The sequence below is a fragment of the Lithobates pipiens genome, unplaced genomic scaffold (assembly GCF_037356315.1).
Source record: "Lithobates pipiens isolate NorthernLeopardFrog02 unplaced genomic scaffold, aLitPip1_a1.2 Scaffold_8, whole genome shotgun sequence".
In the NCBI taxonomy this organism is placed as follows: Eukaryota; Metazoa; Chordata; class Amphibia; order Anura; family Ranidae; genus Lithobates; species Lithobates pipiens.
In genome coordinates, this window is record NW_027507903.1 from 67,549,653 (window position 1) to 67,572,959 (window position 23,307).

The 23,307-nt window shown below is 37.8% G+C and overlaps 1 protein-coding gene and 1 long non-coding RNA gene across 7 annotated transcripts in view; one reads left to right on the top strand and one right to left on the bottom strand.

Moving 5' to 3' along the window:
- The window catches only part of LOC143960147 (uncharacterized), a 349,230-nt gene that overhangs the window by 318,405 nt on the left and 7,518 nt on the right, over nt 1-23,307 (top strand). The gene's annotated exons all lie outside the window — the stretch shown is intronic.
- Nucleotides 1-23,307, bottom strand: part of SEMA6D (semaphorin 6D) — a 76,438-nt gene that overhangs the window by 8,719 nt on the left and 44,412 nt on the right. For 2 of the 6 annotated variants that reach the window (XM_077468450.1, XM_077468449.1), the window contains exons 2-18: nt 19,348-19,502; nt 18,815-18,926; nt 15,733-15,793; nt 15,579-15,641; nt 15,375-15,476; nt 14,433-14,523; nt 12,820-12,939; nt 12,271-12,359; nt 7,874-8,091; nt 7,622-7,753; nt 7,313-7,468; nt 4,499-4,672; nt 3,940-4,080; nt 3,767-3,844; nt 3,238-3,296; nt 2,841-2,897; nt 1,695-1,862 (exon numbers count right to left, since the gene is read on the bottom strand). In XM_077468450.1, the coding sequence (XP_077324576.1) occupies nt 1,695-1,862; nt 2,841-2,897; nt 3,238-3,296; nt 3,767-3,844; nt 3,940-4,080; nt 4,499-4,672; nt 7,313-7,468; nt 7,622-7,753; nt 7,874-8,091; nt 12,271-12,359; nt 12,820-12,939; nt 14,433-14,523; nt 15,375-15,476; nt 15,579-15,641; nt 15,733-15,793; nt 18,815-18,926; nt 19,348-19,456 (1,930 nt within the window). In that variant the 5' untranslated portion in view covers nt 19,457-19,502. Of the gene's footprint in view, nt 1-1,694; nt 1,863-2,840; nt 2,898-3,237; nt 3,297-3,766; nt 3,845-3,939; nt 4,081-4,494; nt 4,673-7,312; nt 7,469-7,621; nt 7,754-7,873; nt 8,092-12,270; nt 12,360-12,819; nt 12,940-14,432; nt 14,524-15,374; nt 15,477-15,578; nt 15,642-15,732; nt 15,794-18,814; nt 18,927-19,347; nt 19,503-23,307 lie in introns of those variants that run through there. The other 4 variants (XM_077468452.1, XM_077468451.1, XM_077468454.1 and 1 more) reach the window with 4 other exon arrangements.

Consider the following 23,307-nt stretch of genomic DNA (forward strand, 5'->3'; position numbering starts at 1 on the left):
TATAAAGAAAGAACGTAGTATTAGCACACCAGTAAAGAAATATTTGAGAAACACATACATTTGTACATTATACACCGAGAGTGATTTATAAACTGCTACATAACCATAAATGAATACAATATGCTTTAAACAGCTGGCTTTGAAGGGAACGTTGGTGTTAATTGCTTGTCACTATCAGAAAGGTAAGTCAGCAACCACAGACATACAAGAAGTTAAATTGCTCATACAAAGAAAAACTGAAGATAAATCCTGCAAATATGTTAAATCCAACTGGTTAGAACAGCTCCAACCTGAGTGCAATACCTTGATTTTGCTATTATAATGTTTAGGCAAAGAATTAGTACTAGAACCACAGAGAAAGCTGGATTCTGTTAGTGGGAAGGCCTTTGAACATTTAGCAAGAAATGCTCCGGGTTATCAAGATTTGCTGGCAGTGTAGAAAGGAAAAACAAAACATGCACACATAAATTACAACTGAAGAATGAACTCATTAAAAAGTAAACAAAGGAAAAAACAAAACAAAAAACAGACAATGCAAATAGTCTGTAATTTAAAAGACAGACAACTTAAGCAAGGCACTGAAAATAATTAAGTGAAGTATAAAAGCGATGCATATCTAAACTAAACCTATTTTGTGTTGAGTATGTAAAGTGGGAAATCCCACACTCAATGTTTTTTTACCAATTAAAATTTTCCAGAATGTATTCTTCCCTTTGACTTAACCTTATGTGCACCTCAAATAGCTTAAATTATGGGTGGCTAGTCAAATGTAATGCCCCAATAATTGCAAGAAAGATTATATTTAAAAATGGATAGAAAATTGGTTCATATCAGCCTGTGGCTTGAGCATTGCTTTTCTAAAGGGATGTCAACCATTAAAAGCAATAGGTTCCCATAATCTGTGCTGTATTGAATTTGAAAAATACATCCTTGCTGCCTTTTGAAACAAGAATATTTAAGGAACTGTGCAAGGAACTTATTTGCAGAGCTGGGAAATTATTTTAAATTAAGTAAGTCTCTTCCAGTTACCAGACTGCTTTTTAAGCTGTTGATGTAAGTTTTAAATCAATTAACTTCACATATTGGGACAGTTTTTTGGTACAATGACATGGCCATCTGTAGTTCCTTTGGATTTAATATAAAAAATAAGATGCCACAATGACGGAAGAGTGAAAACTCCTAATGTGGGCTAATTCTGAAGTTTTAGAAAATCATCATCTATTTTAAAGAAGAATCCTTTAGATATGGTACATATATTTCAGGATGTCATCAACTCAATAGCTATGTGATGTTACTCAGTAAAACAAAATAGCAAATAATAATAATAATGACATGTAATAAAACAAAATACCAAAAAAATAATGACATGTAATATTAAGAAACACAAAAAAATAACAAATGCATTGACAAATGCATTCAACATAAAAGAAACTAAAAGAAAAATAAAGATACACTGCCATTTCTGGGTGTAGACCTACCATGCAATCCTTACAGCATTTACATTCATCACTGTACAGTGTCCATGTTTTAAACATATAATAAGATGGCATCATGACCAACCCATCTAAGTGATATTTTTAGGTTGTTATAAAAGCCAGCAAAGCAAATAGAATACGGCCATGTACATAGATAAATGTAATCTGTAGGCGGGCAAGTCTCCACTCAGTCTTTAACATTCCCCTTGAAGGCCTTACCATTTGGGACACCTGTTAATGTATCAGTATAATCAGATGAGTTTGGGTCATCTTCTTGGACAAATTTCCGAGCACCAGTCATTCTGGGTTTCCAGGAACCAATCACTTTAGGGAGAATGACTGGACTACTTGTCATTGTGGTTACAGAAGTGGTAGGAACATCAATGTCTGTAGTAGCAAACAAATGTTTATTAAATTCTATTCTGAAACATACCTCTAAATATCGATCTATTTGAATGTTACGTTGCATAAGGAATAAATGGGTTTTCCACTTTCAGCAAAAAAGCAGACTATGTGGAAGATTTGTTAAGGTAATTGTAACCTACATCAACTGCAGTATATTTGATGTAGGGGAAGTCTGCCTATCATCTATCATCTGATTGGACACTGTTGTGGGTAAGCTGTAACATATGAAGGCAGCCAGAGGTTTTGGCTTAGAAGAAGGAAGACACATCTACTGCAGAATTCGGAGACAGGAATTAACCATTGTTCCTTGTATCAATGAGAACTAAACAACTATGAATGTTCTACCGGCCCCAGAGTAACACTGACCAATCGGGGTCTTATGGCTCCCACCATTAGATATTTTCCCTTCTTCCTAAAAGTGGAAATTATTGGAGTATGCTTTAATGTAAACATTGAGACTTTGACATATACTCTTAGACTTTAATCGGTTACATTTTACATAACTAGAACAAGACATAACGCTGAGTAATACATTTTAATAAAAGTGCAGTCAAATATAAAGATGTAGAATGAATCATGTGACCATCATCTATAACCAATAGATGAAAAACACATTCTGACAAATGTATGAAGAGCCATAATGAAAGCTGGCTGGCTTTCATGCTGTGGAAATGTCACATACTAATTAGACTTTTAGTAAAAGATTTGACGTATCCATCAATAACGGGCAACTGGGTAACATGCGACCACACATAGGTGAATTAATTATCTTCAAAAAAATACAAACAAAAAGGACAGATATCCATCCTTGCAATTAGTGAGTGCATGAAGTTGAAGCACAAAAATGATGCCAACTGCAAAAGGAAGGGAGGAAGGGTAGGGTAGGGTCGGGCATAAGAGCAGAAAATGCTGAACCAAAAGAAAAGGCAGTTAATTTTAGATAAAATTAATAAAACTAACCAGATGTTGGATCGCCAAATATTTTGTAATCTGGTGTAGTTGTAGTAGACAATTTTTCTAAAATTAAAGGAACAGGTCATCAGTAAGACGAAATTAAAGGAAACAAAAATGTTACATAAGTTTGACAAAAAAAAAAAAGCAAAAAAAAAAAAAAATGTATTTTTAATTTCTTTTTTGGTATGTCCTGAGGCAGTTGCACATAGCCCAAAAATAATATACAAAGAAAAAAAAACACATTTCACATCGTGTTTTCATCAACTGCAAGGCAGCTAAGCCCATGAAAAAAAATAAGTTAAGATTGAAAGGTGGTATGCGCATTATGAGTGCACGCTGTATTCTACTCTACAAAGCACAAATTAAAAGACTCTAATGAGATTAGTAAAGGCCTGGTTCTTACCATGGCAGTCTCCAAGCTGTGCCGTGTTACCATGTTCCACATCCTGCTCATAACCAAAACTGTGTAATGAAAAAAAACACACATTAGATTTACTGCAGAATACTACCAGAGCAAGCAAAGCTCTGTTTTACACGTATAACAAAAAAAAAATACATCTGAACAGCAAGTTCTAACAAGACAAAATGTATTGTGTATACATAGAAAGCCAATTTATGCTTGTTTGTACAGGAGAATTGTTCCGTGATAATTAATAGGATTCTCCAGAGGAGCAATACTTCACCTCCCAACTGGATTCAAAGCAGATATTACAATTCTCAAAAGGATTAATGTTTTCTGTCTCCTAAGTATTACGTTTGAAATACCAAATAAAATACACAGTAATTTCTGTCACTAAACAAAAATTATTTTATTCTCACTGAAGTCATACTGATAGAAAGAAGAAATGCATACTCCTAATAAAACGGTTTAGAACCTCTAGTAAACTGAAATCTATCAGCACATTTAGCAGTTAGAGGGTGATTACACTTACAACATGCCAGGCTTGACTCTGCCACAGGTTTCATGGTTTAGCCAACCGCAATAAGGATCCCTTGAACTGATGCAAGACCTGTAGATTAACGAGAAAGCATTTGTCAGGCACATTTATGCTTTATTTTGATCAACTTGCAACCGCTCAAATTAAAATACAATAACCATACATACTTTTTGCATGAGCCATATCGCTCACATCGGCTTAGAGGCAGACGAACAATGCATCCTGAAAAAGCTACAAATATGGCATGGTGGTCTTTATCCATTTGCAGGGACAAGACCTTTCGGTCTTCGTCATTGCCTCCATAACATCTGTAGAAGTAATATGGATAGGAATGAAATGATTGAAGTCATTCATTTGTATACACAACCTTAGGTTCAAATGTGCATGTAAAGAAAAAAAAAAAACTAAAACTAAAAATAATAATTGGACCTTGTGTGTAAAAACTTAAAGCCCTAAACTTGTCTCCCATTCTCCCATATTGCTCTAAGAACAAGAAAGAGAAAAACGGGTTGCTGGTAAGTCATAGCAACTAATCATAAATCATTTTTGGATCTAATGAGTACTTACAATTTCAGCTTATTATCTTTACTATTCCAGGTTTATGTTTAATAAGCATTTTTATGTTAAAAGCACAATTTTCCAATTGGCAAAAGAAGTGTGCATTTGTATAGGAGAGCGACTTGCAAGTGCAATCAATACATTTGTTTTGTACAAGGTAATGCTTACTTTGCACGGTTGTAAGCATCAATTTCTTCCAGTAATACACTGTCATTCAGAGAAAATGGATTAGTCTTGGCCAAGATCTTTAGAACAATCCCAGCTTCTGAGCCCACAAATATAACTGTGTAGTTAAGGTAGGGGCCAGCGAGATGGTCAACTGCAACAGCTGTTAATCTGTACCTGAAATAAATAGAAGAGAATGTTTAAATCAATTTTTTTCATACTTTTGTGACAAAGGATGCTAATACAGTGGATTTTCATGACTTGTGATTACAGTATATATGTATTAAAATACATAAGAAATTTTGGGTGTGGACTGTGCCCACACACATTACCAGTGGGCTTTCTGTATCTATACACAGGGGAATCTGATAGTTTAAAGGGAGTCAGTGATTTTTCCATTCATAGTGAAATAACAGTTCGGTTTAGTAGCTGAACCCAACTATTTCTGCTAATTAGCTTCACCGCCACCCTGTTTGATCCCTAGAGCTCAGTGAAATACCCACCAGATTTAGCCGATCACTAGGTCTGTGAGCTCCCTTCTGACCAGGCTAATTAGGTGTTGGGGAAGGCAGGTAATGAACACTGACAGAGCTTGGCTGTGAAGAAAACCTGTTCTTTTGACTTAAATATGCTAATATAATGCAAAGTTAAGGGTGTTCTTTCAGAAAAGGTAGGAAAATGTTCTCTACCCATCTCTGTTTTCAATCTTCCAGAGTATGCATATTTTAAATCATTTACCATTGTTAGATGCATACATGATCTAGGTCTAAAAATGTACAAACGAAAAATCCCAACTAGTTAAGTTATATGATAACCATGCAGCGATATGGCCTTTGCGCATTCACATATACAGTCATAAAGCCACTCTTGTATAATTATCTTTAGCCAGGGGCTGATAGCAACCTTTTCGGAAGTAATGAGGATTGTTTTTCTTTTTCTGAGCAACATTTTGTTGAAATAATACAATAACTTTTTTTTTTTTAAATAACAGAAATATTATTAATTTTGACCCAGCTTTGTCAGATGTGCTCAGACTGAAAGCCAGGGGCCTGTGAAATGTCAGTTGTGTGGTTCACAAACTTGTTGATTAGAGACACTGGGCTTTAACCACTTCACGCCTGTGCTATAGCCAAATGATGGCTACAGCGTGGGCTTACTTTGCCGGGAAGCAGTGGTTAAGTTCAACCTTATGTTCAACAGTGCTTCAGCAGACATTTTAAAGGACAGTCTCTTATGGGAGGTGATCACCCCTGCAATTTAGAGCCAGGCTGCCACTAAGGTCTACACTTAAAAAAAGAGCCCCGCATAATAGCTTGTATTGCATTCTGCCCCCACACGGGCAGAATGTCGGGAGACATTTGCCAGTACAAAGAATACCGGCCAACATTCTGCCTCTGCATATGTCAGTCTGGCTGGTTTCTGTCAGACGTGCATGCTGGAAAACCAGCTGCCGACTGACTCCTGATCAGCGCTCTCAGCCAATGGCTCCCCTGTCATAACACAACAGCTAAGCGGGGGAGATCGTTGGACTAACTTTGCATGGTTAATATAGCAGGTCCCGACCGGAGCTGACATTTTTTTTGTGCAACCCGTGGGGTTGCACAAAAAAAACAACTGTATTGTGTACCCGGCTTAAATCCTACATTGGGCAGCCCTGTTTATTTTGAATAGATTACAAAGAACACGGACCTCCCCTCATCTTTCTCCTCACCTCCTTGGGCACAGCCAGGAAGCTATCAGCAAATCATCAAGATATCTGTCAAACACAGCCAGTATTTTTTAAACAGATATACCAAAACATTTTCAATGGTATATTTAGTAGATCAAAAGGGAGCCAAAAAGAGAAAGGCATTGTTAAGATTTACATACACTTTAAAGTAAAGCTGGTTATACATATTAAATTTCCATTGTGCAAATCATTGCGATACATGATTGTTAGTAGACATGGATAATGGATATTGTATGGTAGATTTAATAGACATTGTATGGCTAGCTTTACTTTTAAAAAGAAGACGAACCAACTGAACCCTTTATCTGGTTATACCCCTTATTAGTGATATACGTGTGACAATGGAAATGTAATATAATACACATTGGGATTGATTTACTAAAGGCAAATCCACTGTGCACTACAAGTGCACTTGGAAGTGCAATCGCTGTAGATCTAAGAGGAAGATCTGAAATTGGGGGAAAGCTCTGCTGATCATCCAATCATCTGCAAGCAAAAATTGTGTTTTTTATTTTCCTTGCATATCCCTCTCAGATCTACAACAACTGCACTTTACAAATAAGTACATTGTGGGATTAATTTAATAAAGTAATATAAGCTGTTAACTTTGCAAGGGAATTTTCCCCAGAACTTGTTGAATGTGGTAAAGCTTCACTTTGCAAAAAAAATACCCAGTGAAGTGCAAAGGAAAAAAAAAAAGTTTGCTTGTATATGATTGGAGGATAGACATCAGCAGAGCTTTGCCTTGCAAAGTCAGCAGCCTACTTGCCTTTAGTAAGTCAACCCTTGTGAGTCTCAATAGCTTGGTATGCCATTTTAATTTTAACATACTTACCCAGTATTGAGCTTTTCAATGCACTGAAATGTAATGTGTCCATATACTGTATATTAGTTAAACATACTATCTAAACATTAATTTGCTCAAGTAATGCATATTGTCTGTAGGGGAAAAGTCTGTAGTATGTCTAACAATGGGCTTTTTGATAAATAAGCACAAGCCATTGTCAGATTGTGGTCATCGTTCATGCTCTTCAGTATTTAAAAACATTGCATGCTATCCAGAATGAAGTTGATGTTGGATATCATACCTGACACGAGTTTTTGTGAACCAAGGCTCTTCGCTGATAGAAGGGACTGCAGAGTCCATCAAGGGATGGGACTTGATAAAAGCCAGAGTTTCATCTGGAAATTCAGTGGAAGACCTATAACCTTCAGCAAAGCCATGTCTTGCACAGCAACCAGGCCTAAAACAAAGAGAAAATACGGCCTCAATAAAACCTTCACCACAATTCGTCATGACTTTAAAAGCCAATGCTTCATTAATTCACTAAATGGAACACGCCTGTATTTAAGTTTATGTTTTTTTTGTTTTTTGTTTTTTAAAGCAATCCCCATACCTTGGTTTTGGTACTTTGTCTTCAGGTACAGCTGTCCAAACAGAGTCTGGAGTCTTTTGTTCTTTAAATCTTGCTCTGAATGCCTTCTCAATGTCATCCATCGTAAAAGCGCAAACTGCTGACCCTGGTATACTAAACAGCAGAAAAGGAGAGAAAATAATAATTTTGGTGTTCACAATAGAATAGAAGCAATTGTAAAGCAAAGACGAAAGTGAAGGTCTCCGTTTGATGTCAGATTATGCTTCTCTTTACCTATTAAGCTGTGTAGTAAACACTCCGACAACAGTGGGAATTCCATTGATTTCTATTATGTCAGTTATAGACTGTAGAACATCAAAGTAGAAGAAAGAATCCCCTGGAACAGAGCAGTTGAGTCTTGCCTTTACAAATGATGTCCAGTGTTTCTCCAGGACTCTCTGTGATCCTCCTAGGTCATTTTTACATATGCGGGCTACACGGGAGTGTACAGCCTGTGAAAAATTAGTAAAGCATTGATTAATAGGAAATAGAAGTGGCCATCATCAAGAAAAAGCTGCCAAAGGATTCTGAATAAGATTTTTACTTTAATCAAACAAAGAAATGATATGGGTTGTTGCTCTAACAACAACCACTTACTACACTGAAGCCACTAGACCTGCTTCTAAAAAGAAGGACTCTACAATCCCTGGAGATTGACACCTTACTTAGCCCTACTTGATACAGGGGGCCCACTAGGTATGGTTGTGTATTTACTTTACAGCGCTGACTTTTCTGTTCTCACACGACAGGGCTGTCACCCACAATGTTTCGGGATATGCGGGCAGTAGACCCACCAGGACCCCCACAGCAATACCCTTTTTGTCCTGTAAACGCTAAAGAGAGAGATATCTAGGTTGCACTATCTAGGTTTCCTAGTGTGAACCTGATAAATTGGCTATACAGGCATACCCTACTTTTAAGTACACACACACACACAATGGGGTTTATTTACTAAAGCTGAAAAGTGCAAAATCAGGCTCCCTTCTTCATAGAAACCGATGAGCTTCTAACCCCAGCTTGTTCAATTAAACTTTGGTAATAAAACCTGGCAGCTCATTGGTTTCTATGCAGAAGGGAGCCTGGTTTTGCACTTTTCAGCTTTAGTAAATAAACCTCATTGTGTACTTAAAAGTGGGGTATGCCTGTATATATATTTTCTTTTGTTACTTTCCTTTTTTTTCTGGTTTCCTTTCATTCGGTAAAGCCCTGTACACACTATCAGTTTTTCTGCTGAGTTTTTCCTTCAGATTTTTCAAAACCATATAATATGAGGTCAAACCTTAGGAGTTTCAATTTGTATGCAATCAGGCAGGTCCTTGCACTACATGGTTTTGGTAAACCTGAAGGAAAAACTCAGCAGAAAAACTGATAGTGTGTATGGGGCTTTAGAGGCCCTTGATCTATTGATGAGTAGCCAGGCCCTCTGCTTTGGTTGTGGGGCTCTCCTCGTACACCTCCGTTGGAGGTTCCACTCGCACCTGCAATTTGTCCTGGTAAGGCTTGATGTACAGGGTGGCTTTTTTCACTCTTGCCTGAGGTTTGCAGGCAATTCCTGTGTACTAGTTAAATGATTGCTATTTCATGCTTCCTATTACAGACATTACCTTTGTACACTTACACGCAATGTCATGAATGCTTGTCAGCCATGCAACTCTTCTAATACTGCCTATGGTCATTGGAATTGCTTGTTATATGTTGACTGTAATTTGGGCACTATGTAAACTTTTTGTTTGTATTTTTCATATATATTGCAGGGCCTTTTTTCCCTGCTGGGCTGTGGTTCATATTGTTTTTTTTTTTTCTGAAAAATCATAATAAAATCTGGATTATACAAAAAAAATGCACTCTACAAACACATTGATCCTGAAAACAGTAGTACGGGGCTCTTCTTGTGCTTTTTGTGCAGTTATAGGTCAAAGAAAATGTTTACAAGACTACTCCTAGAAGAATGAAAATTCTCTTTTGGTCTTGTGTGGCAAGGCTTTTTCATGAACCCTGTGAAGTGAATGCTATTTAAATAAGGCTTTTACTGCTGAAAGAACAGATAATAAAGACATATAAAAGCCCTTCTCTTCCCAGTTTATAGAAGCTTGCACTTGTTGGGTTTAAGCAAGAGCTCCAGTTTATCTGAGTTAGTTACTGAAAGAAAGCAGACCGTATTTAACTGCAGTTTGATGTCCATTTTAATGCACCGTTGAGCACAGCCCGTAACATTCACGCAGATCCCCCACCTTTTGTGAAGTCTTTAATTAACCATGCGTAAATGGTTAAATAATTTACAGTTGAATGTCTATAATGCAGCCAAAGTATCATAAACTGCATTTGTGTGATTTAAATATTTAACATTTGGGAGGCACAATGGAACCTCTGTTGAAATGTAAACATATTTATACATTTAATCCATGCCAAAAACAAAGCAGTGTCCTAATCAGAGTTGCTCAACATCCTGCCAGCCATTTTGCTCTTGGAAAAATCCATGTATTCTCCGTAATATTATTTCCTTTACTCTGTAAAGACTAATCAAACTGTAATGCACCTGGGCCATACAATGTACATCAGTCTTTTTAGGTCAGGTAAAGTCCAGCTTTGAAGATTAATTAGAGAAAAGATTGAATCAAATATAATTTTAACAGAAACTGTGGTTAAGAAGCAGATGAAAATGAACAGCTCCGGGGCTAATGGATATTTACATAATAGCAGGGAGATGTATCAAGTGCTGGCTTGTTGTAAGAAGCAGGCTAGGTTTTTAGTATTTGCAAATGGAAAAGCAGCTTAACCTCGAAACACAGAAATTATTTTTTGCTCAACTGTGACTAGTAAAGTTGAATGTGCATGAATGTGTGTCATAGACTAGATACCATTTTGTATTACTACTTTATACAGTCAGTGCATTCATTTATGCTCTGTGGCTATTTCCACTCTATTCTATGACCATATTGGACCATAGACATTTATGATATAGACAGAACAGCATTACGACCCACACCCCAAACTACTGTAATGCAAGGATCCGGGGATCTGACACAAGGGTAGGAAACAAAGACCATTACATGTATAACTACATGAATCTATCTTTATATTAGTCTTCTGTAATCCCCCGCACAAGACTGAAAAGGGCAGCAACAGAATAGTTAGCCAAATCAGCTGCCATCAACAGTATTGCCCTTCCAACTAGTGATGACCCCATTAGTATACTCCCCTCTACATTGTACAGTCATAGGCTAGGGCAATGTTTCTCAGCCTTTTTTCAGTCAAGGTAGTCAATGTTGAGGCAACCTATTTTAAAATGTAAAACAAAACATGTGGGCCACTGAATAATAGAGAGGATTTATTCCTTCACCTTTGCAAACCAGTGCCAACTACTATACTAGCCTAGGTCTCTTCACCCTCAGTTTCTCTACTGCTCTCTGCAAATGTGATTCCAGTACTGAGACAGGGGCAGTGGATATATAACAAGGATGCTGTGCAGGCACCCAAAGTTATCCATTTCAAACCAATGACATCATTGGTTTATAGGATGCCAGTGCCTGGTCCACACTGTGACCAAGGTTATAATGATGCACATTAAAAACCTGTGGCTTTGTGTAACAAAAAAAGCAGGCTTGATTTATTTACTGGCTTGTTGACCCATTTTGGGACAATTTTTTGGCTTTTTGCCAAGGCACCCTGGTTGAAAAAGGCTGGGCTAGAGCATGCTAAGACCAAGCTTTATTGGTTAATTGCAGTGTTTCTTTCAGCGATGTCTAGGAACTATATTGCTCTGTCTAGACTACAAGACTATGTATAATATTTTCATTGTACACGTTCCTTAAAAAGGCATGAAGTAAATGGGTGCTGCACCAATTGCCAGTTGGAAACTGGTACCATAAGCTAAAGTATCTCTTGCTAGAATCATTGAAATAGTGTCCAAGTGTGTATTCAGTGATCACATTAGTTATGAGGAAAGGTTGCAAGCACTGAACTTATTCTCTCTGGAGAAGAGATGCTTGAGAGGGAATATGATTTCAATTTATAAATACCGTACTGGTGACCCCACAATAGGGATAAAACTTTTCTGCGGAAGGAAGTTTAACAAGACACAGGCCACTCATGAAAATGAGAAGAAAAGAGGTTTAACCTTAAACTACATAGAGGGTTCTTAACTGTAAGAACATCAAGGATGTGGAATTCCCTTCCGCAAACGGTGGTCTCAATAGTTTAAAAAGACTATTAGATAAGCACTTGAACGACCACAACATACAGGGATATACAATGTAATACTGACATATATTCACACATATAGGACTTGATGGACTTGTGTCTTTTTTCAACCTCACCTACTATGTAACTACATGTAACATCCAACTCCAAAACATTGCACTTTACCACGGTTATATGATCACAAAATAAATGCTTGGACATTATTTTAATGATTCTTGGTGTGCTGCCAATATACATTATACTTTAGAGGACCAGACTGGCACAAAATACAATTCAAATATAGTATGTGTGTATAAACTCTGGGTTTAGCAGTCTGCCTGAAGTTTGCCTTTAAAATGTACAGAAATATAATAATATAAAAATATACAGTATGAGATTCCTTTGAATGACACAATTTCAAATCACTGGAACACCCCCAATTCAATGCTTACCTTGCCCAAATTGTTATGCTCCACAGCAATCTCCCGAAAAAAGAAGTAAATGTAACTGCCGTACTCTATTGCATGCAGAAAATGTGGCTCTGGAAATGCAGGGAGACAAAATTATGTATATTATCCAAACTACTTAAGAAAAGGCAAAATGCAGCTCTAATTCAAAAAGTTAACATAAGATTACATATTCCTGACCTGAGGTAGAAATATAGGTGGATTCTATCTTAATTGATTTTGCAGCCTTTAATGCTGTCTAATGGAGTGTAAAAGGGCCTCAAAGGATTTATATTACAGCTTTTTTTTTAAACAGTGGAATCAATCATGAACTATTTTGCAAACGAGGAAAAATATGCATTTAGAGTAAGGGCCTTGATGTATCAGCATGTAACATTTAGTTTCATCATACAGCTGTGTCATGCCTAAAAGGATCCAGGGTAGTTAATATGCATCGTATTTCTCAGAAATACTATTAAACTGAGTCACGCTTCATTCCCATATCAAGTAGGTGTCTGATCTCTATGTCATTAATAACTGCCAGGTCTTGAGTACCTTTTAGCCACTTGGAGTCATATTTAATTGTCCTCAGAGCAAATCCATCCCCCATGCTCCGATAGATCACGGCGTCACTGGCTTGGAAGTCTGCCATGGTAGCCGAGTATAACTTCCCATCTAAAAGAAAAAGAGAGAGCAAAACTCCTGGTGAGATGAGCCAGTTGAAAATAAAGCACTGTAGTGAACAACAATTAATTATCTTCAGTAAATGAATTACATAAAGTACGTTCCTAAACCATCTACTTGAACCTGGATTGTATACAGAGAAAAAACACTTTGTTCAGTAAAACTAAAACTACAAAAGCTTTAAAGCATTGTTACATAAATCATGAATACAAAAAATACAAAAGTGAGGCTTGTAACAAAAAAGGTTCAGCAAGATAAGGTTCAAGTAATTTAATGTTTACATGTACTTAATAATATAGTACAGCACTGGCTACCCATAGGAGTAAAAACCCTCCCTCCTGACTTTCTCAAGCTAATTCCTTGAATTAAAGACAATAAAAACTTTGTGCTAAATATATTAAATAATAATAATATATCAAATAATTCAAAGACTTGCCAGCAGCAATGTGAATGTGAGCCAGCGGCATCCATAAATCGAGATTGGCCGGTGATCCCTTACCATCATGCATGCTGCTTGCACCGGGTGCCAGGCTTAAGGCACCTAAAAATGTGAGTGTACAGACATTTTTTTACTTTCATCTTTTAAAATAAACCAAGGGAGGCTCACTATGGGAGCCTCCCTCTGTTTCTTTCTCCCCACGTATGGAGGACTAGTCTGAGTGTAGCGGATCTGGAGTATACCATCTAGTGGTCTCATTATCCCCACAAAGCGAAAGTGACCACTCTAGGGATAGATGGTCATATCCATTGGGGCACCTGTGTCTACACACCGAATCAGAGCACTGTTTTTTAATCAACGCACAAGCACTTTTTATTTCACACTGAAGTGGGACTGGGACTGTTATCACATTAATATAATTCATCACTGTATCATACTGTGTTTTTTTTTTTGTACTTATTACACTGTATTGCTGAGCGCGGTGTTCATCCTTTTTTTTTTTTTTTTTTTTTTTTAATTCCTTGAATTCCCATGATATCCAGATTCCTTCTCTGTTCTATAAATATAAATGACTTTAATGAACAAAAACGTTCATTAAAGGATATTTGCACCTTTTTCATAATAAAATTCTGCCCACTACTTCTCTCCTTACATCTAGCAGATTGGTACGAACGTATACTGACATACATATATGTACAGCGACAGACTTTGATTTACAGGGAAGGGCAGCAAAAGGCAAACAACCTAAAATAATTTTAAAGTGAAACTATGCTCGATCAGTAAATTAAAAGTTGTGCCCACTTTGAGGAGTTCAATCCATTTCCAAGAAAATGCAAGGCCAGAGCTTACCGGAAACGTTGCCAGCTATCAGATTATTCAAGCCGAATAAATATTCTGACTACTGAATGCACTATTATATATTGTAATCATTACTTTCACAAGGCTATATTTAATTCAGTAAAGTATAATTTACAATAAAACTCCTCTAAAATTATGATATCAAACAAACACATCTGTCATAAATAAGCAAGCCAAAGTTTCTTACCAGCAAAAAGAGCCACATTGGTTTGTCTAGCGTCAAATGGGCACCTTGCCAAGCCACTAATTTCTTCCCCATCATATTCTAAAGTACTTAACTGCAAAAGTTAAGCAACAAAACACAGCAGTGAGTCCATGAAGAAAAAAAATTAGCACAAGAATATTTACTAAAATAAAAAAAAACATGTCATATTCAGGCTACATTCACATGGGTGGTGACTGGTGAGAATCAAAGATTTTCATTGGCAAAGCTATGCACTGTACAGTGCAAATCAATGGCCGGCATGGCTGCTGTTCATTCGAATAGAGCTTCTGACCAACCCTGCATGATGAGTGTGCATCCAGGGCAATGTTCCTGGCCAATCGACAGCTAATCAGCAGGTTTGTATGTGTTTAGCCATCTCTGAACACAGCAAACTCTCTGTACCAGGCACCCATGTTAATGGGGATTAACTGAAACATCATATATATTATTGTACTGCTTTATCCATTTATTATAAATGCGCTGTCTCTTTATTTTATTCACAAGGGCATTTGATTTTTCATACATAGAATACACTTATCTTTATTGTGGTAAATTTATATGTAATGATTAGAGGTCTACACAGTGGATAAGAATATTTTCTAGAACCAATAATGCTCAAACTATCCCTAGTAGTCAGCACCACTCACCTTGTCATCATACCATAAGGCCTATCCTACCATGATAAAAAAAAAAACTAGTAAACCCAAAAATAACCATGCAATTTATATCTATACTACAGGAGGTGGAAGTACTAAGAAGATAGTTGGGCTTTTGTCTCCTTGTAAACGACACATAGGTCTGTCTTAAGAATTCCCAGTAAGTAGTTTTACCTCTATTGGCCCAAAATAATAAATCTGCACTCGGCTGAACCCTTAAAGTGTAATGTGTATTGGGGAACATGAAAGATTAGGAATAATCTCTTACCCTGTAATATCTGCACATGGGATTGAAGGCGTTTGTACCACAGACAAAGATCATCTCGTCATTTCTTGGAACAAAAACCTTGATGTAGTTATGGCATTCATCCTGAATCACAAATACATAAAAAACGTTAGAAGTCTTAAGCTTCCTCTCTCTATCAACGTCATCTTTTGATGTCTAGCCTTCAATAGGTTAGTCTGGAAATACCTTGTGTTTGCCTTTCATTGCACAATTCTTTCGGTCTGCTTGCCCCGATCTCCACGTCAACTTCTGAAGAAGCAAAACAAGCATATAGAAATGTAAATGGAATTGTCTCCTCTCCTTCGCTTTTAAAATGTCCTCCTATAACAGGCTCACTTACTCTGCTTGGTGTAATTTCAGTCTTGTGCACTTCATTTAAATTTACGGCATAAACTTGATCTCTGTGGAAGACGAAAAAACAGCACACTTTAGGAAATGGAGAGCCAGCAAGAGATTTATCCATGCATAGCATGACAAGTGTGTTGTTAAGGCCCTTGACAGACAATGCATATGTTCTGCCTTCCAGACATATTTCTTTGTCTGAGTGAAGGAGAGGTAACTGCTGGGTTACATTTTCAATGTTTAAAAAGAGTATCGCTTTCATTGTTTTTTGCATGTGATAGAGCAATCTAGCGTTCTAGCTCCATCTGTTTATAAAAGTGGGCCAGTCGTTGTCTTAGTGAGCTCTTGTTGAGCAAACATCTATCTGCAGAGACTCTTTAATCATAGTTCTTATGCAGGTATTTCCAACAAAAGGGATCATCAGGTTTTACCCAAGAGACAATTGGGTTTGGCTATAGTATTTCACCATAATATTTATGAGAAATATTCTGTCTAATGTGCTAACTTTTCAGAACCATTTCACAGTTTAATAAAAAGAGTACAATTAGCACTAAATATTCACAATGAACCTCATTTATGGAAACTGTAGAAAGGAAAATCAATTACAACTAATCACGCATAAACTGCTTTTTATTTTGGTCTACTACTGTCATTTATCTAGTGGTATAGAACTGAATGAGGTCTTGTATTTTTAAACTCTTATGCCACGTACACACAACCGGACTTTCCGGCAGACTAGATCCAGCAGAATCAGGGAAGACCGTCGGACCTAGTCTGACAGAAAGTCTGGTCGTGTGTACTCAGCATAAGGCTGGGCATGCAATGAGCGAATTTCTTTATTGCTGCAACATCAGGGAATCCCCATCTGCCAGGTCAATGTCTTCGGGGGGGGGGGGCATTATTATTGTTAGTGGCTATATGAGCCACTAGAGATAATCACATGAGCATCCGACAGGCTGGTTGTATCCAGGTTGGGTACATTTAGCCTGCTCATTACTGTTTTGAATCTCAGACAGTTCTGAGATGTGAGATTCGAATTGTGTATGGCCAGCCTTAAAGTTCAGAAATACTGTTGAAATTATGAAACAGTAACAGTTTCAAACAGTAACGGCACACAATAGATTGAGGGTATAAAGGAACAAGAACAAAGAAGTGTTAATACATATCAGTTATAGCAGGGCAATCATGTGTAGGGCAGAAATTAATATTGCCAATGAACATCTGACAAACAACGAGGGGACTCTGTACAACCAGTATTTTAGAATCTACCCTGTGGTGACCAAGTGTAATATAAAGTAATGATAAAGAACCTTATGTGATATCCTTTCAAATTGAAGCATTGACTGGGTGCCAAACATTCATATGTTTGAAGCTTAAAGTGGAAGTAAACCCCCCTATTGTTTTCAGCAAAGGAAGCTGCCATCTTGGCGTCTGTTTGATCTTCAACTGCCATGATGCTGCACATGTGATCAGTTGTGACACCAGCCATTGGATGATTTAACAGTTTGGTTGAGATCACATCCAATGTGACGGTTACATTCCTGACATGTGCCGGAAATGTAACTGTTTTTTGAAACTATTAAATCAATGGGTTTACTTCCGCTTTAATGTGGTAGTAAACTCCGCTTTTTATCTTGTACCTACTGGTAAGCCTATGATAAGGCTAAACTGTAGGTATAGTGAATATCTACTAAACATGCACCATTTAGGAGATATTTACATATGTAGCAACAGGGTGACATCACCGGCGCACATGCACTGTGCTCTAAATGAACGGCATGCCATCAACTGAGCAAGCTTGCGCAGGAGTGACAGCATCGTGGCTTGGCCATTCAAATGGCTGGAGCCTGTGAATTCAGAAGGAAGACAGGGGGAAGATGGAGTCCCTGTCACCGGTGGCAGGGTGCCACTGGAGGGATCCGGGGTATAGGCAAGTCTGCTGTAATGTGCTAGTATGTGATACATGTTAACACGTTAAGACATGAGCCTATGGGGAACCAGTTCAGCCTATCAATTATACAAGCATTTTAGAGTTTGGTTCATGCCAATGCATTACCTTTATTTTATCTGCCTCAACATACCGGAAATTGTGCATAGCAGTTTTTTTAGAGCAATGCACCACAGCACCCAAAGCAAGTGCACTAAAGTGCTTTGGGGTGCTATTCAAAACACATGGCATTGCAATGTACAGCAGTGATACACCTTGCCTGCTCATGGTAATGTCAACATGCACATTTTATCACTTTTAGCACAAAAGCACCAGTGTGTACTGGCCCAAGGCGGCAAACTAGCAACTCTGTATCAGCTACAAATGTCTCAGATTATATTCTCTGGACTACAATAATATTTCTTCTGTAGCCAAATACGTAAATAAGTACATGTCTTTGCAGCTACACATTGCTGGTGTCCTATGATCAGTAGCAGCTGCATAGATAGCGAGTGAAACTGCACATGCTGCAAAAAGTCAATTGCTCGATAACAGAGTTACAAATGGCTGGAATCGCTACACCACAGACCTTTCATTAACTGCAATTGGATTTTTTTATTTATTTTTTTAAGTGGAAGAACATCAATTCTGTAGCTGCTTAATATCCTTCCTGTGACCTAGCCCTTAGAAGCAAGAAAGAACATGAATTAAATGCTAAAAATTAAACTGCTTTATGCTGCCCCAGAGCATAGCAACTCCCTAGGCATATGACAACTTTTTAATATGATATAGACCTGACTGTAGTCATTCTCGTTTATTCATGCTGTTGTTGCATGCTTTATTAGAGCGTCTTAAGCAGTAACTAAAAGAGCTACAATCCAAAGAAATATTTTCCCTTTCTTGTCATTCTTGTGATAAGCTTTGTATGGTAGAAGCCAGCGAAGGCAGGCTGGAACACAGTGTATCACATGGCAGCTCAGTGTGACTTGGTAGATCTTTATTACCATTCCATTACTTTCTAAGCATGAAACACAAAATGCTGATAGAGATCACTGTTTTCATTTCAACAGAAGATTTTTCATGTGTGTTAAAAAACGAATTGCTAGAATAAAAATACAAGACCAATTTAAATAAAGAGATTAAAGGAAATTACCTTCCAGCAACATAAAGTGTGTCTCGAATTTTTAACATCAGTTGAAAGTCCAAGCTGTGCTGTGATTCATTGCCTGAAGGGTGTCCTCTAAATACTGGATATTGCCTTGAATCTGCAAGTTAAAATGGGAAACACCATCACATTGGATTACACGGCTCAAGAATCAATATACAGGATTGATTAGCTGTATATACCAGGTGTAGAAGGGTTTGGACTAATCCCTGTAGCAGAGTCTTGAATATAAATGAATAAAATATGACCAATGTCAGCAAATGTGACTTACATCCCCCTCAAATGACATATTTTCTACTAGGACACATCAACTTTAAGTAACTCTAGGGCTGACACATATTAAACTAAGTGATCCCCTATATAGGCTTAAGGGCATTATACTTAATATTTAATTGCCTATTACAATCAGCAATGGCATGAAATGCAGGAACCCACAGCAACCAATCAGAAAATGACGTATATTCTAATATTAACTTGTACAGGCAACTAATGAATTTTAACATAAGTAAGCATTTACTTACAGTGGTAATCTATAAAGTTGATAGGTTCATCGTCTTCAGGAAAACTAACTGCATAGACCAAAGACACCATTACCAGCACTTTGCCGGCAAGAAGCCCATAGAGCCTCATGGTTCATTAAATAGATGGCTCCTCAAATTCCAAGAAGAGATTTCACCTACAAAGAAAGACAATATTCATAAATTATTTGTGCTTTTAACCTGCAATGTTTAATATATCCCAAATCTGTATTTGGTCACATTATCAATATACAACATTTATTTGTAGGATTAAGTGCAGCCAGATAAAAAAAAACAACGTAAGAGGGCCTTGAGCAAGTTCATTCTAATGCAAATCAAAACACTAATATAGAACATCATTGTCTCATTAATTTTCACTCTCTTTCTTAGTAGGTCAGATAACAGGTAAACCTTATTGGGGGATTTACTAAAACTGGTGCACACAGAATCTGGTTCAGTTGTGCTTAGTAACCAATCAGCTTCTAGGTTTATTTGTCAAAGCTTAATTGAACAAGCTAAAGTTAGAAGCTGATTGGTTGATTGGTTACTATGCCCAGCTGCACCAGATTTAGTAAATCCCCACCCCCCCCCCCCCCCCCATATGTTGCACATATTTTTTAACCTGCTCCATACTCAGGGTTGTTATGCTAAAAGGAACATAAACCCTTCACTCTTTATAACAAGGGAATCTTGGCTTTACAACATGGCTACTACATGAAAGGCTATTGGTGGTCCCCTTGTCCTGCTGAGCAATGGTCAAATGTTCTATTGTTAAAATTACCCCAAAACCAGTAAGAAAAACATCATACCAAAGAAAATATTTTGGAGATTCCTTTTACATCTCAAATGTATTGATGAACGAAAAAAAAAAAATCGTCTTGGGTATGGAGGAACTAATGACCTTCTCCTCCCCTTCCTCTTTTGTGTTTGGGTGCTTGTTCTCCAGGACAAGGCAATGCAATGTGGTTCTTAGCACTGTATAAGCGCTGTCAAAGTCCAAAAAAAGAGCATACTTGGGGCTTTGGAGGGGGGGGGGGGGGGGGGTTAGTATTGGAAAATAAGTATTAGCAGGTGAGGTGATGGGCTATAAAGAGAACCTGGTACTGTGAACTAAATGAGCAAAGTGATAAATTCAACTCTTGTAAGCACTGCTTTCGACATGAACTTCTCTAGATTGCCTGTACATGTGGCTCATACAATGAATGGGGCAGACATCACTCAGTCCATTCAAAAGCTGTGTGTTGTCAGCCCAGAATAGAAAATTAAGAGTCAAGTGCATTTCAGGCAGATCACCAAGTATTTTTCTGAACTTACATATCATTAAAAGGGATATAACACAGGAATCTGTGCATGTATAGCATATGGGCTGTTTGATTTAGTCTTGACATACGATTTTAATTTGTTCCCTGCATGGCACGGCATATATGCAGACAAGCTGCAGGCACTTATTGCTGTCTGCTTAGAATACACCATACATGATTCTGAACATTCCACTGGCAAACCTAGATCTCCCAGTGGGACTGGAAAGTATGAAACCTTTTACCTCGATGTATGCTTGTAATACCAAATATTCTCTCCTACGGATCAAATTGTATTCTAGAGAGATCTCGTGCTGAAATGTCATCAGGTCTGGAATGCTCCCAGTAAAGACTTAACAAATTGTTTGTTTTATTCAGAAAGACTTTTACTACGCACGCATGTGGGACTGCACGAAAGGTACGCTACATGCTGAGGATTGCCCTACAACCAATCCACATAGCCAATAATTGCCATATACAGTATAAAAAAAACAAAAAACTTTTTTTGTTTTAAAGCAATGGGGAATAATCTCCCGGTGTGCTGCAAGGCTGTTATAAAAAGGGATTTAGGAGGAATAGCACGTTTGCACAAGCGTTGCCTGTTATTTTCACAGTTCAGCTCGCTGGGAAAGGCATTATTTGAAATGCACAGATATCACCTTCACTGTTGAAAGAAGACAAATGATGTTTTGTCACTTGTCAATTTTAACCGCTAATTTATCAGTACTCTCCCTGTGGATTTATCTACAATAACAATTCATGTTACACGGGCGACTGGGTTAAATGTTATTTGTTACAAATCCATGTACAATTCTGTCAGTTCCATTACTTTATTGAAATATGGGCTGATCTTATTAAAGTGGCATATAAATGAAGAGAAAATACCCTTTTTTCAAACTTGAAAACTAAAGTCTTGTTTAGTTTAGTGACCAGAAAAGTGCACAGTCTCTCCATGGCTTCAACGCTTGACCAAGGTGTTCAGGGGATGGTCAACACAAGCAGAGATTATGGTGAGCACATCCATGTATGCAAGACTGTGGAGTTGATTTACCAAAGGCAAATAAAGTATGTTCTTTACTTTTGTTCTTGAAATGTTATAGATAGGCAACTCCTATCCTCATATTGATTAGTGGTTTTAAATTAATATTAACTACGGCAGTAGAGAACAGACACAAAAAGATACACTCAGCATCTTTCCAAAACAACTGTTCTGTTTGTTTGACGCAATTGAAGTTTTTTATACACATGGTTACATAGGTATCACATTAATATTACAATTGTACTTTTATGGTAACAAGGGGCGTAACACAGGCAGGCTAAATTCTAATCAGCACTCGAAAGAATGCAAACTTAGGTAGGGAGTCTGTACTGAGGGCTGGGAGGGGGAATCTATAATTGGTGGGTCTGTCCTTAGAGGTTAGGCTTGGACGAGGGGTTTGGACTGTGCTGAGTGCATCTGTAATGGGGGGGGGATTGTTATTTGGGTGGCTACACTGGGGACATCTGTACTGAAAAGGGGGGGTCTTTACTGAAGGGGGTGTGGATGTTGAAAAATGATCGGCCGCTGCAGTCAGATACTCTAGGAACACCAGTCTGGAACTTTAAAGCCTTGTACACACCACAAGTTTTTTTCATTCATCCCAGCATGTTGAACATGTTGCAGTGGCTCACATCGGAGCCACTGTACTAATTTTCCAAAGTTAGTATAGCAATCTCTTCTGCTGTGCTACTGTGTTCTGACAGAGGTACACCCTCCCTCCCCCCTTGGGATCCCCCCCCCCCGCCAGAACTCTCCAGTCGGCGGATCTTTTTCGGCCATGAGCCTTCGACAGAAGCCGGCTTCTGTCAGATTGGCTGCCATACACACGAGCCGAATGTTGACCAGTTTATATTGAACCCATGTGTAAGAGGCTTAAGTTTCCGCTCCAGACATTCAGCAGGCTGAATAAAAGTAAAAACGTTTTAACAGACCCTGCAACAGCTAGAGATGGGACACACTACTTCTTTTTACCATACAAATATACAAAAATCATGTTGGTCATACTTCAGCTTTAAATGTATATTTGTTGAAATAAAAAAAAAAAAAAAAAAAACAGGCCACAAACTATTGTATTTTCCCTTTTAATGTTATCCCATTGTTCAGTCGCAGATGTATGTAGTGTATTTGCTCTCAGCCTCTACTGTACTCGTATAACACGTCCTGACTAGCAATTCTACGTGCTGGGTGAAACGTATATTGCGTCTGGTTAGTTCACAAATGGACAGCAATTTCTTCCCTCAACTCTGATCACTATAGAGCCATAACTCTGCACAGAGCACACCAGACAATTCTAATTTACTATATAGATGTGCTGAACTTAAATCAAAACACCTATAAAAACATGAACTGCTACAGAAAACAAAATAATAAAATGCACTGTTAGACAGTCATGATGGCAGCGTGTTTATTTTAACCGAACGTGCCTTCAACCATGTTTTGTTGACAGTAAAACAAAATACAAAGCAAATACCGTGATTTTTCTTTGGCGCTCACACATTGCAAACAGCAGACACAGCAGAAATCTCGCTGCACGGGCACCGCAGAACATGAATGTTAACTGACATGTCGACAGAGTTAACAGATGTTGGAAGTATTACTTGTAGTTCATATTGCCTATACCTTCCA